At 41.0% G+C, this 13,538-nt stretch overlaps 1 protein-coding gene across 2 annotated transcripts in view; it reads left to right on the top strand.

Moving 5' to 3' along the window:
- The window catches only part of ANAPC2 (anaphase promoting complex subunit 2), a 110,842-nt gene that overhangs the window by 59,369 nt on the left and 37,935 nt on the right, over positions 1-13,538 (top strand). For both annotated transcript variants that reach the window (XM_069241323.1, XM_069241322.1), the window contains 2 exons: positions 6,285-6,466; positions 12,718-12,859. In XM_069241323.1, coding sequence (XP_069097424.1) covers positions 6,285-6,466; positions 12,718-12,859 — 324 coding nt within the window. The remainder of the gene's footprint in view (positions 1-6,284; positions 6,467-12,717; positions 12,860-13,538) is intronic.

The following is a 13,538-nucleotide window of genomic DNA, read 5'->3' as shown; positions in this document are numbered from 1 at the left end:
TGAGTCCTTTTCGTAGAACTCCAGTAACTGGAGTGTACAAATAGGTAAATGTTAATCATTTGGTTACTGTTGTGCTGTCAGTCTTTCTGATCTATGAAAACCTCTTTGTGTTCTCTTTTTAAAAAGAAAAAAGTGAAAGGAAAATTCTTTAGATGCATTAAAACAGAATGCAAAACATTGGCAGATGGTTCCTCTTGCAGATTTACTGCTCTGTTTGTACAGGCTTCCTGAATCCAGGCTTTACAGTACATTGACTTTATCGAAAGCAATATTTTTGTCAAAGCTCAATGTTTTGCCCCTTTTTAATTTGTACTAAGAAATTCACTTTGCTTTCCTTCATTTGTTTTATATCAAAGATGATCTAGATTTCTAACAGAAATATGGTCAGAGTGGGGCTCAATGCAAATTTCACCAGTATTTCATGCAGTTTTTCTGTCTCTGAGCATTTATGTCCCTGAATTTTTTTTCAATGGGTGTAAAATGAAGACCCTGCCCAAGCACCCCCCCCTTCCCCCCCCCCCCCAAACCCCATTCCCCCCTCCCCTCTCCTTTGGTCCTTTGGCAACATCCTTCTGAGACTTTGAGCCATTTTTTGCTGCTGTCATTTTTTAGATAATGCCCTTAATTTGGAAAGAGGCCTTTTGATGCCCATATATGATGCTTCTAAGTCCCTTGATGTTGAGAAGGACTAGAATGTTGTGAAAATATTGCCATGAACACACTCTTTTCCACTGTAAAATCTTTGCCATCATGAAGATACTGTGGTGTATTTAGACATATGATGGTCATCTTTGTAGGCTTGAGCTGTGTGATAGACCCAGGAGATTAAGTTTGGCTGAAATTTATGTTGTGAAACAGCTTCTAAGATAAAAATGACTTGACGTAGAATTGAAGATTTCTCAACGTGAGCGTTTGCAGCAGGTCACTACCGCTCGTGTTGAGAAACCTGCCGCTCGCATTGAGGAAGCTGCTGCTCGAGCATAAAATCGGTTCAAGTGGCAGGAAGAAGCAGCTCCCTTTTGCGCTGTGCATTGTGCCGTCCCTGCTGATTTTACAGCACGGGGCAAACTCCCTGCGCTAAAACTCAGTACGAGCAGCACAACTTAATGTACTCTGCCGCTCGCGGAGCTCCGTTTTTTCATCGCTTCGCGGAGTTCCGCATAGTAGATCTCCGTGAACTCAACCTAGGCCTATTAATTTGTTAATTTGCCCCAAGTCACAACAAGCAATTGTGATCTGAGTAGACTACATATCATTAAAGGGTAAACATAAGTAAATGACATCAACGTTTTCTATGATATCATTGGTTATAATCATAGCACATATTTACACAAACTCTGTTCCTGACATTACGATTGATCTGGGTAGGAATAACGCATGATGCTGAAGAGACCATTAATATAAATAGAGCCACATCTTGCGACCCTATGACCAAATTTCCAGAACATCCCATTACCCTTGCATATGAAAAACTAAATCCAGCAGTTGAGTCTTCTCCTACATCGCTTGTAAAGTGTGGAACGACTTGCCACTGCACATAAGAGCCTCATCCTGAACTCTGGAATTCTGTAAGAAGGTGAAAACCTGGCTTTTTGAGTAGTCACACTAGGCCCTAGCTGTGACGAGACTCTCACCTGGTCAGCGCCAGGATACCCTCCCGGATGATAGTGCGCTCTACATAGCATATCATTACATAAATGCAGACCAAGATGAACAGAGTTCTTTTATTTTCTGGCAGTCCAAAGAGGTGTACTGGATGCTGCCAAATGTATCCAAAACACTATCCATATGTTGTTTTTAAGGCATGCTAGATATTTTTTTTAAAGTCCTGTATTGCCTACATCTCCTACAGCTGGAATTATGTTGATAGTTTCCGAAGTGATTTGCTTTCTTTTGGGCATAACTGCCAAACAACAAGGTTTTGCACCTCTGGAGGGCCATAGTGTCTTGCTCAGCTCTACATAAAGACCATTCATTATCTTGTTTCCAAGGGACATTAATTGTTTATCTTTCCTTTATTAAATATTCACCAAATCAATTGAAAAAGTGCTTAAAATACACAGATGAGCATTGATGCCTAAATCATTTTACCTTCCCTCTTTTAAAAAAGGGAAGAATGGAAAACCTTTTCATAGATGCAGAACTTACCACAGTTAGTGATGTTTATTTTTTCCTGATGCTTCAACGAAAAGCAGAATTAAATTTTTCCGTAGCTACTAAATACAGTCTCCCTCTTCTCTTTATGGTTAAGATGGTTCTTAGTCTCTATAGTTTTAAGGTGTTTGTGTTGAAGATATTTCAGATCAATATGTAGCATCATAATCTTCTCTGTGATGGACAAATACTACAGTGATTCTAAGAGGAAATATTTTTAAAAAATCTACAGGTTTCGTTACAATTTTGTGTTATTCTCATAGGTTTCTCTACCACCAGGATCCAGGTACAATCTGTAACTATAGTCAGTTAGGATATTTTTGGAGTCAGGAAGTAGATCATGAATATAACACCAAACTTAAGACGCCTTGATCCTAACAACTGTTCAGGATTGAGTGGTTAGATTGTGACTGATAAAGAGAAACATGTTAAACTGACTTGTTGTCTATTAACCAGGAATCACAGAAGGAACAGTCTGGGTTGTAGCTAAAACTCTGACTCACTCCTTGCGCCGGATTATATATGAACTGTATTCTCCATCCTTGATCTTCTGATGGTTCCTGTTAGAAATGGGGTCTCTACTTGGCATTCTGTTTCCACCCTGTCCGAGTAGGGACGCTCACTGTAGTCAGGATAAGGGAGAATCCCAACTCAGATATCCCCTGCTCATCCCCTTGGTAGCTTACTTATATCAGTAGCAATGTGTAAAGCATTTGCACATAATACACAGTAATACAGTGACACCACACCAGTTTTAGAAAAATAGCCAATATTTATCTGTGTAAAACAAAACCAAAAAGAGAAAATCCAAGATACAGTAATAGGTATATGAATTTTTTAAGAAGTAACTTAAAAATACAATTCCTTGAAGTCGATAGCTCAGTCTGGGGCTATCATGGCATCGTGAACAACAAATCCAATAGTTGAGGCCGGCCGCAGCATCGCGGGCCATCTATGGTGTCGGGAACACCCGCATACAGTTCCTTGGAAATGTAGGGCTTTGTGATTCTCGCGATGAGATCTGGAGTGTGGTGTTGCTGGTGTCTCAGACATCGGTTCCAGAGGTCGGTGCGGGGGTCGTCGGGCCCTTGAAGCCACACCTTGAAGATCGAACTCCCTGCTGATGACGAAGTCAAGAGCGATTGCGTTGGGGCTGCGGTGCGAAGCTGGACGATGTGACTAGTGGTGCCCACAGGTCACAGTGCAGGCAGTGGCTCGGTGACGGCGTCCTGTGGCATCAGTGAGACCAGGCTGCTGTGTGAAGCGGAGCGGTGCAACGAACAATCACGGTGCAGGCAGCTGCTTTGTCATTGATGAAGTGCTGTTGTCGGTGAGCCCAAGGCAGTGATGCAGCGCGGGGCACGCTCAATGCAGCGCCCACAGGTCGTGGTGCAGACAGGGGCGCCTGTTGACGACACTGGAGTCGATGGCGCTGGTGTCGGTGGACTAGGGCTGCAGTGCGGGACAGGGGGGTCCTTTGCATACCTCACGAGCAGTGCCCACAGGCCACGGTGCAGGCAGCAGAATCGGTGTCTGCGTGGAGCGTCGTCGTTGGGGATGCCAGTGCTGGGGTGTGAGCAAGGCGATGCGTAGTGCAGGACCCACAGGTCACAGTGCAAACAGTGGCTCGATGGCACAGAGACCAGGGTTGCGTTGCGACTTAGGGCACGGCTCCGTGTGGCATCGTCAGGTCACGGTGCATGCAACGGCATCATTGACGGCGTCACAGTGGTTTTTCTTTTGTTGCAGCACAAAATCCACAGTTCCTAGTGCTGCAGGCAGATGAAGCTGAAGTCTTTGATATCTCTGAGAGTTCCAACAGGAGGCAATCTCTACTCCAAGCCCTTGGAGAAACTTCACAAGCAGGATACACAGCAAAGTTCAATCTTTGTCCTGTTTAAGGCAGAAGCAGCAACTGCAGGCCAACCCAGCAAAGAACACCTAGCAAAGGGGCAGTACTCCCCTCCAGCTCTTCAGCTCTTTTCCTTGTCAGAGGTTCCTCTTGATCCAGATATATTCTAAAAGTCTGGATTTTTGGGTCCACTAATTATATTGTTGTTTTGCCTTTGAAGTAGGCAAACTTCAAAGGAAAGTGTCTGTTGTTCACAAGATCCTGTCTTGCCCAGGCCTGGCCCCAGATACATTTCACGGGGTCAGAGACTGCATTGTGTCAGGACTGGCACTGCCCTTCCAGGTGTAAGTGTCAGCTCCTCCCTCCCCACTCTAGCCCAGGAGGCTCATCAGGATATGCAGGCTACACCCCAGCTCCCTTTGTGTCACTGTCCAGAGGGAATTCACACCAGCCCAACTCTGTCTGACCCAGATGTGGAATACACAAGCAGGCAGAGGCACAGAATGGTTAAGCAAGAAAATGCCCACTTTCTAAAAGTGGCATTTTCAAACTGACAATCTAAAAGCTAACTTTACCAAAAGATCTGTTTTTGAATTGTGAGTTCAAAGACCCCAAGTTCCAAATCTCTATCTGCTCCCAATGGGACACTACACTTAAAATATATTGAAAGGCAGTCACTGTGTTAACCTTTGAGAGAGATAGGTCTTGCAACAGCAGAAAACTATTTTGGCAGCACTTAACTGTCAGGACATTTAAACCACATCAGTACATGTTCTACCTTTAACATACAATGCACTCTGTCCCTGGGTCTACCTTATGGGTGACTTACATGTAGTAAAAGGGAAGGTTTGGTTGGGCCTGGCGAGTGGGTACACTTGCCATGTCGAAATGGCTTTTTAAAACTACACACACAGACAATGCAGTGATAGGTCTGAGACGTGTTCACAGGGCTACTCATGTGAGTGGCACAATCAGTGCTGCAAGCCCACTAGTAGCATTTGATTTACAGGCCATGGGCACGCATAGTGCACTTTACTATGGACCTATGAGTAAATCATATATGCCAATCATAGATAAAACAATCGCCAATACAATATACATAGGGAGCACTTACACTTAAGCACTGATCAGCAGTAGTAAAGTGAGCAGAGACAATAAACCAGCAAAAACAGAGTCCAGCATACCATAAAAACAGGAGATCAGAAGGCCAAAATACAGGGGAAACATGCCAATAAATGCCAGGTCTAACACGTTCCTGTAAAATTATATATGCTATTGAGTAGAATTCTCTTCAATTGTATATTTTAGAAGAGTCTAATTTTGGCATCACTGCATACAGACAATATCGTTGGGAAAAAGTTTTTTCTTGTGATGCAAAGAATTGTTAGTTATTTTACTGCTGCTTCCCCCAAAAAGCTCACAATATTTGGTAGTGTGATTGACTGCTCCTTTACGGGTTCTGCAGTAGAAGTCATTGATAAAGTGTAACTTGGTCTTAAACTCCATTGGGTTTAAGACCTTTGCATCATGGATCCATGAAGAACATTGTGTTCTGGCTTGATTGCAGAACTGCATCTCACATCTCATGTTACATCGAGATTAAATCTGATTCTACCACAAGGAGATGCAAGGCTTTTTTGCTTATATGAATCTAACGTTTGGTATTTCACAGTCCACTGTGTGATTCTAAGTTTTTTTAAAGTTATTTTTTTTTTTTTTTTTTTTAGAACAAAATCATGATTAACCGCTTTAGGTATGATCATGCTCATGTGACACCAATGAGCAGGATGCATCAGTGATTGTTGAACATATGTCCAATATTTGACTTTGGTTTACATCCTGTGAATGATTCTGCTTTCAGTGGGTATGGGCCTTCGGAGGAATCTTTGAAGATATGTTGTTGACTTTTTTCAGTGAGAGTTTTCACTTGCTTAGGCAAGTTCCTTCATGAAGTGGGGTGGCTCGCGTGACAAAAAGCTGCAGGTGGTCTGTATGGTCTGTTGATTTTCATTGCCAGTGTATTTCTGTTGAAGTACTTAAGTTCAAATAGAGCAGATCAAACCAAAATAATTTTATTCAAGATTCAGGAATAGTACATTAATACAATACATTACGGTGTTGCTGTTGATATGAACTTCTTTCAAAGAACTGAAGTGAAGAGGAAAATCTGTCTACAGTTTCTTCATTATGTAAAGATAATGTGTATATTTTAATAGCAATATGCCTGCAGTTATTTTCTATAATGTTTTGTGAAAGTGCCTCTCTGACATTTTTTTAGGACACGGGACGATACTGTACGCCAAATTGTAGCAGGCCTCACTGGTGATACCGAGGGCTCTAGTGATTTAGCCAATGAGCTCTCAAAAGCAGATCCAGTTACTCTTGAGAATGGGCAGGACAGTGACGATGAGATTTCAGAGCCAGAGGACTGGGTACCAGACCCTGTGGATGCAGACCCAGGTTAGTAAACACATTTTAATACTGTATTCTAAGAAATTCTCTTGTTATTAAAAACATACACTTTGTACAATCTCTGTACTAAAGCTGATTGTTTTCCGTGTAGTCCAAGTGAGGTGAGGACCAAGACAGTCAGTTGACAGATTATTGCAGCCTGTCTGTAGAAAACCACACTTTTAGGCTTCAAATTTGATTGTCTTGGTAGTGTCCTCTAATGGGATCTAATATATGGTTCAACGTTTTTGGTGGGCTGACTTCACCAGTGTTTGCTGAATACAACTTTGATCATGAAGAAAATAAAGCTATTGTGTTAGAAATGCTACACTTCGAAATGAAAGAGGATTTGCTAAGGTTTGCAGCTATCCAACCATGTTGGAACATTTTCAGCAGTTCCCGGGCAGACTCGGTCCACTGGGCTAAACTTCTAACAATCATAACCTTTTGCCATTGGTGACCTGGTACTTTACGTTGCCATTGAGCCCAAAATCTGAGCATTAAGTACAACTCCTTTGCACTCTACCTTCGGGATAGTGACGTTGAACAGCCCAAAGCTTACTTGTGGGAAATGGTGAGGGGTTAGAGACTCAAAACTCAATAAATAATTAAAGGTCTAGTCAATGCTTTTTTTGTTATAAAGGAACATGTATTAGACCTCTTACATACAGCACAGTAGTGTGCATAATCATCAGAACACATTCTGATTTGTGCTTCAATATCTCCAGTAACAATTAGTGTGGTTTGGAAGGCAGCCTAGGCTGCTTCTCTAGGACCAGTGTCTAGAGATAGTTCAGTGCAGACATTAGCCTAATTGTGGGATCTGGGTTATGTTTGTAGAGCCCTCCTGTGGTCCTGGTTGACCCAATAGTTTATTTTAAATATACTGGGAACCCTTCAGTTAAATCTGTCCCACATCCTGGACTCTCTGTTAAACTTCAGTTTGCGGGATAGTGGTTTATCTTTCTCCTGGGTGTCATGTAGTAGTCAAACATATTTCACTTGTTGATTTTATTTTTTAAAATAATATTTTGGTGTTTATCTGATTCGCTGCTTTAAAAAATCTATGAAAAAACTGAACTGCAGTAGAAAATCTTTGGTTCTCTTTGCATAGTTCCATAATTTTTTGCTTGCCCGTGCTGCTTAGCAAACAACCCATATAACATTAGTTTCAAAAGGAACACACCAGCTAAAAGTTTTGGGCCATGTGCCATCTACATGAGACTATAATCAGTCTCTGGCAAATTAGTACCATCTAATATAAAGCAAAGCTTCCTCAGTCAGATGAGGGCCATAAGTATATTCATGTATCAATGGGCCAGCCTGTTTAATAATAAAGGAAGGTATAAATATTTTAAAATTGGAGAAAGTGACAGTACCAACAGGTTTGATATTCTTAAGTTTTGATATGGCAGTTCTAAGAGTTTTTTTCATTAGAATTTCAAGCTTAAGGAATCAAATTGTTTAAAGTACATCAAGAGAAGCCTGAAAGGAAGCATAGCTAAAACAAAGTTTGGAATCAATCATCAGTTTAATTGTGTCTAAATGTCCCCACTTGGATAGGTAAATAGGGAGACCAAGAAGTAAACAACATACTAATCATATTAATCAAGGCAGACGTTTTTACATTATTGTATTGATATTAGAGGTAAACCACATACCTAGGTATTTCATTTTTGGGGGTACCATTTGATATCAGATCCATCAAACGTATTGCAGGCACAATTTATTAAGTGGTAAACTTTCAGTCTTAGTAGAGTTAATTTTATATACAGAAAAGGCAAAGAATAATGCCAGGAAAGGAATGTCTTGTCCAGTACCGGACCCCAAACTATAATAATAAGAAACAGAATTATGAAGTATATAGGCTGTGAGATTATTACATAATATCTTAATTGTGATTAATACATTTAACTCCAAAACTATGCTAACTGAGTATTTCACAGCCATAGTCTCAATTAATCTGATCAAAAGCCGCCTTGGCTTCAATTGAAATAGCAGCCAAAGGTACATTAAGTTTAGAAACTTGTAAAATATTAGAAAACACCCTTGGATTAGCAGATGCTAACATACCATCAACAAAACTAGGTTGCTCTAAATTAACAAGAAGAGGAAATAAGGATTCAAAGCAGGTAACTAGGATTTTGGCAAATAAAACTACAGTCAATATTAAAGAAATAGGTCAGTAAGTTTTACAGTAACTGCAGTCTTTTTCAGATGTGGGTGGGACAATGAAAAGGGCTTCTTAAAAAAAAAAAAAAAAGTTCCATGTGCAATGGAGTGAGATAAGAGAAGAACTATATACTTGTAAAAGTTTGTGAGCAAAAAGAGAACAACAATGAGAAAAAGAACCCCTAGAAAACGCAACAGAATCAGGAATGTTAGTTTTTAAGTGGTTGATTTACATTTAGAATCTAAGGGAATATTATTGTGGAACAAAGAAAACTTAAGAGGATGAATTAGGTTTAGGAAAACAGGAAGAGGGTATTCTAATCAGATTGGGAAATATTGAAATATTGCAATCATTGTATAGCTTCCTGTAAAAGACTTAGAATGCTAGTATCTGAAACAGTTGAGTTATTGCATTCATCATTAATACAACTATCAATCAATCAAAAAACATTTGTTAAGTGCACAACTGCTTCAAACACAAGGGTCCTGGCGCTCAACCAGACAACTGAGAGTCAATTGCGTTATCTTAGTAATTATGCTGCATCAAACAACCAGGCTTTATATTTCCTTTAAAAATTGCCCAGCGACTCAGACCAGCGCAATTTAGGCAGTAGTCTGTTACAGAGTTTGGCTGTGAGAAAGATCAGTGAGCTTCCTTCTCAGTGTGTCTTAATAAATTGTGGAATCTTCAAGTGGAGGTTAGTAGACCTTAATACTCTCTTGTCTATTCGGGGTCAATCTCTTCATCAGGTAGCATGGGGCAACACCACTGAAAGCTCTAAAGGCCAGCATCGGAGCTTTTAGATTTTTTGCGCTGTGCTACCGGAAGCTAGTGCAGCCGCCTTCAGTGGGAAGAGATATGTTGACGGCGGGGGACTCTCTGTATAAGTCTGGCTACGTTGTGAATTAGCTGCAGTCTGCGTATCAGTCCCGCAGGTAAGCCGAGGTAGAGACTGTTCAAGTAGCCCATACGAGAAGTTACCAATGACCATACTCTTGTGGAACCAGATGAAAAATTTCCTTGAGGTTTTCAGTTTGAGGAAGCTTACAGAAGAGATCTGTTTGATTTGAGTGTCAAAAAAGAGTGTAGAGTTGAATATAATGCAGAGATTTCTAGCAGAAGGATTCGGTATTGGAGGAGTGGGGAGGGGGGCAGATTAAGTTCTTCAGGCCCCAGAGGGTGGTCAGAGGCGGCCCTCCTTCACTGAAAACCAAAACGTCTGTTTTACCAGAATTTAGTTTCAGACAGTTATACTCCATCCAAGCCGCACGTCTTTTAGGTCACTCCTTGAAGTTGTAAAAGACTGCCTTCAAGCCACCTTGAGAAGTGAATAGCAATTGGGTGTCATCTACATGTGACACAGCCTTTACACCCCAGGTGTTGATTAGATCAGCCTGGGGGGCAAGATCGAGGTTGAACAGAGCGGGCTCAGGACTGATCCCTGCGTTACTCCTCACACCAACAGTTTAGATGCTGAGTAATAAGGGTGTAGGTACACACGTTGGGTTCTGCACTCTAGGAACTATTTGAGCCACGCAAGGCCTTGCCCCGAATACCTAGATGATGAGTCTGTTCAACAGGATGGAATGGGACACTGTGTTGAATGCAGCCGACAGGTCAAGAAGCAACACCATGACAGGTGTGCTATTAGCAAGTTCTCCCTAACAAACTCAGGTACCCTAGCAGGGCCGTCTCCATTGTTTAGCCTGCTCAGAAGCCCGATTGAGAATTGTGAAGAATGGCATTAGCTTCCACAAAGGTAGACAACTGTTGGTTCACCAATTTCTCAAAAATGTTGGCGTGCCTGGGAGAAGTGATATTGGTCTATAATTACTCAAGACACCAGGGTCTGAATCTGGCCTTTTAAGGAGCAGCAAAAGAGATATCTGTTTTCAACATGTAAGAAAAACACTGGACGTCAGAGAGAGATTTCAAATTTTATTAAGGTAAGCGTTGAAATGCTGGGCCATCATCCTACAACTGTGCAGAGGGCAGGAGTCTTCAGGGGAGCCTGACTTAACGCTTTTTAGCCTAGTAAGGAGACTTCTTTAGATATGGGGTCGAATTCTGAAATAACTGCGTGAGATCAGGGGTGTGATGGTGGCCGCATTTCCCACCTTAGACAGAATGGAAGCTTTGTCCCCTTTAGATGGTAGCATAAAGATTCAGAATTTTCTCATCAAAGAAAAACTAACGTTTTTCACAATGTTCGGCCGAAGGGAAGATGGCACTTTTAGCTACCACAGGGAAGATGAAAGATTTCACAATTTTGGACACTTCCCTAGAAGAATTAATATCAGTCTCAATACAAAGCGCAAAATACTCTCTTATCGTATTATGCGTTTTCTTGCGGGTGGTTCTTAGCACCCCTTTATAGGCATTGGGGTCATGCAGTTTCCTCCAATAGCGCTATAATTTCTCGCAGAGGCTTTTCTCAGTCTTTGGGGCAGGGTAAAACCATGGTGCAGAAGGCCTAGATCTTTTTTGCCACTTGCTTTTTCAAGGGAGCTGAACGTTAGTGAAGCATTCATTAAACAAAGTGATATCTGAGTCAACTGTCCCTAGAAGAATCAGCAAGGGAGAGCTGAGGGACTGAGCAAAGTATTCTTCTGAAAGATCTGCCATTTTCTTTTCATCTCCTGGTGAGGGGTATCCTGTTTGGAGGGCACGTTCCCTTAAATGTCAAAGGGATACTATAGTGATCGGACCAGAATTTTTATCCTACCACTAGGGTCGTCAGAGTATCAAAGCATTCTATCATGGTGGAAAATGGTAAGTGGTGGAACAAGAGGAGTGTGGTGAAGGTTTGTGAGGAGCAAGGAGTGTTTCACTCAACATTCAGGTGTGCGTGTCGGAGGTGAATTTAGTTTTGGTGGGGGTGTTGGCAATGCTCAGGAGGTGGGATCAGGTGAAAATATGCAGCGGAGGGGGACGCAACATGAATATAGAAATTTGAGTATGGAAAGTGCAAGTGATCAGGAGGTGGCCTAGGTGAAAATGCACAGGGAAGCAGATCGCAACATGGACTCAATAGTTGAAATTTGTGCATGGAATGTGGAAGTGAACCAAGTGATGTTGGACGATTGGAAGGAGGCGGAAATCGGGAGGCAGAGGTAAATAGGCCCAAAAGGATTTAATATCTAGGTCAATATGTATTGTATTAAGGGGTGTTCATGTGGTTCGTGGGAAATATCTTTGAGTCCATGATTGATCAATTTAATGTAGATTTATATTTTTTTTCAAGTTAGGGGTATTGTCGTTGATCTCAGTATCATTTGTTTTGTTGTATTGTTAAGGGGGAAGATGTGTTATGCTTTATTATTTGTATTATTTAAGTGGCAGTGCACCTTTATGGAAGGTTGTCTTTTATGTATTCTGGTGACCTCAGCGGCATTCCATGGGAGTCAGTTGAGACGTTGATTCTCCCTTGGATGGCTGCTCAGGACGTTGGGGTTGATGTGAAGAAATAAACTTCGCTGTTCAAGAACTGTTGCTGGTCTGCAGCTCTCCTTTCTCACTACCGGATACCACACAAAATAACTTTACAAATATTAACGGTGGTGATCTTGTTCAATTCACATTTTTGTCCAATTAAATCATTAAGCATTTGTGAAGATTTAGTAATAAAATTAACATGTACAAATTTAACACTCCGGAGAAGGATGTTATATTGAGCTTTACATTATTTTTTGTTAAGCACTTTGATGAAAGTTAGTTCGAGAGGAGATGTAATTAAATCTTCATCTCCTAGTTTCTGAACTAGAGGCAGAAATCTCCAAATTAGCAACAATAGGAGCGTGATCTAAAAGTAAAATTGAGTCCATATGAGCTGACTGCATACAACGAATAAGGGATCAGTTAACTAACTGAAATATAGCCGATTAGAGATAAACTACAATGAACAGGAGAGAAAAGAGGATAATTTATATTATTTAAGGGACTAGAGGAGATGGCAGCTTTAAAACCTTTAGACTTGCCTGAAACACGTTTTTACTTATATTTCCAATCACTGAAGGGGTCTGAGACTTCATTAAAATTGGCACCTAAGATAATGTTATGCTACCGAGTTGATATTTTTTATTTACAGGGAAAATCAGCTCGAAACGGCGGTCCTCAGACATAATCAGTCTGCTGGTTAGCATCTATGGCAGTAAGGAGTTGTTCATCAATGAATACCGAACCCTTCTGGCAGATCGCCTACTTCATCAGTTTGACTACAGTTCAGAAAGGTAAGCTGTCTTTGCTAGAGCTACAACAAAGTTAAATTATTGCCCTCCAAGCTTTCCAAAGTCCAGATATGGATTCAGCATTGAAAACTGTTTCATGAAATAGCAAGGGAAGTCACAGGCTTTTTATAGAAATTCTCTTTTTATTTGCAGTAGGTTTCAAAAAGCACATCATATCCACTAGTGACCGATGAAGAGACCAGCAGTGCATTTATTTCTCAAACAAATGTTATATGGATTGTGGAGCAGTTGATTGAGGGATCTTAGTAACTATATGTTGTTAGGTCCAACAAAATTACAACCATAGTGCAATGTTTTTTTCAATAGAACGAAGAATCATTTTGTGGTATGCTGTGCTCCTCTTTTATGCTCATATGTGTTCAACATTATCATACCTCTTTGTTTTGTGTGCTAGTAAAGGATCTTGTACGATCATACTTTTCTCTACATTGGGTATTATTTTCAGTGGGTCTCTGGTAGTATTTTATGTTTAGTACTAGTGTTCTAAACTTTATTATTGTTGTTATACCTTAAAGTGTGCGTCCCCAAATACACATTGTTATCGGATAGGCCTCTCGCTTTTACAGGCTACCAAGGTGGATCTAATGGAAGGTGGGTCTCCGACTTGGAGAAGGGGGCTCTGGCAGATGCATTAACACAAGTTTAAGTGACTCCTCTATAC

Source organism: Pleurodeles waltl, chromosome 6, assembly GCF_031143425.1.
Source record: "Pleurodeles waltl isolate 20211129_DDA chromosome 6, aPleWal1.hap1.20221129, whole genome shotgun sequence".
Lineage (NCBI taxonomy): Eukaryota > Metazoa > Chordata > Amphibia > Caudata > Salamandridae > Pleurodeles > Pleurodeles waltl.
The sequence above is the reverse complement of the archived record's forward strand: the minus strand, read 5'-3'. Positions and strand labels throughout refer to the sequence as shown.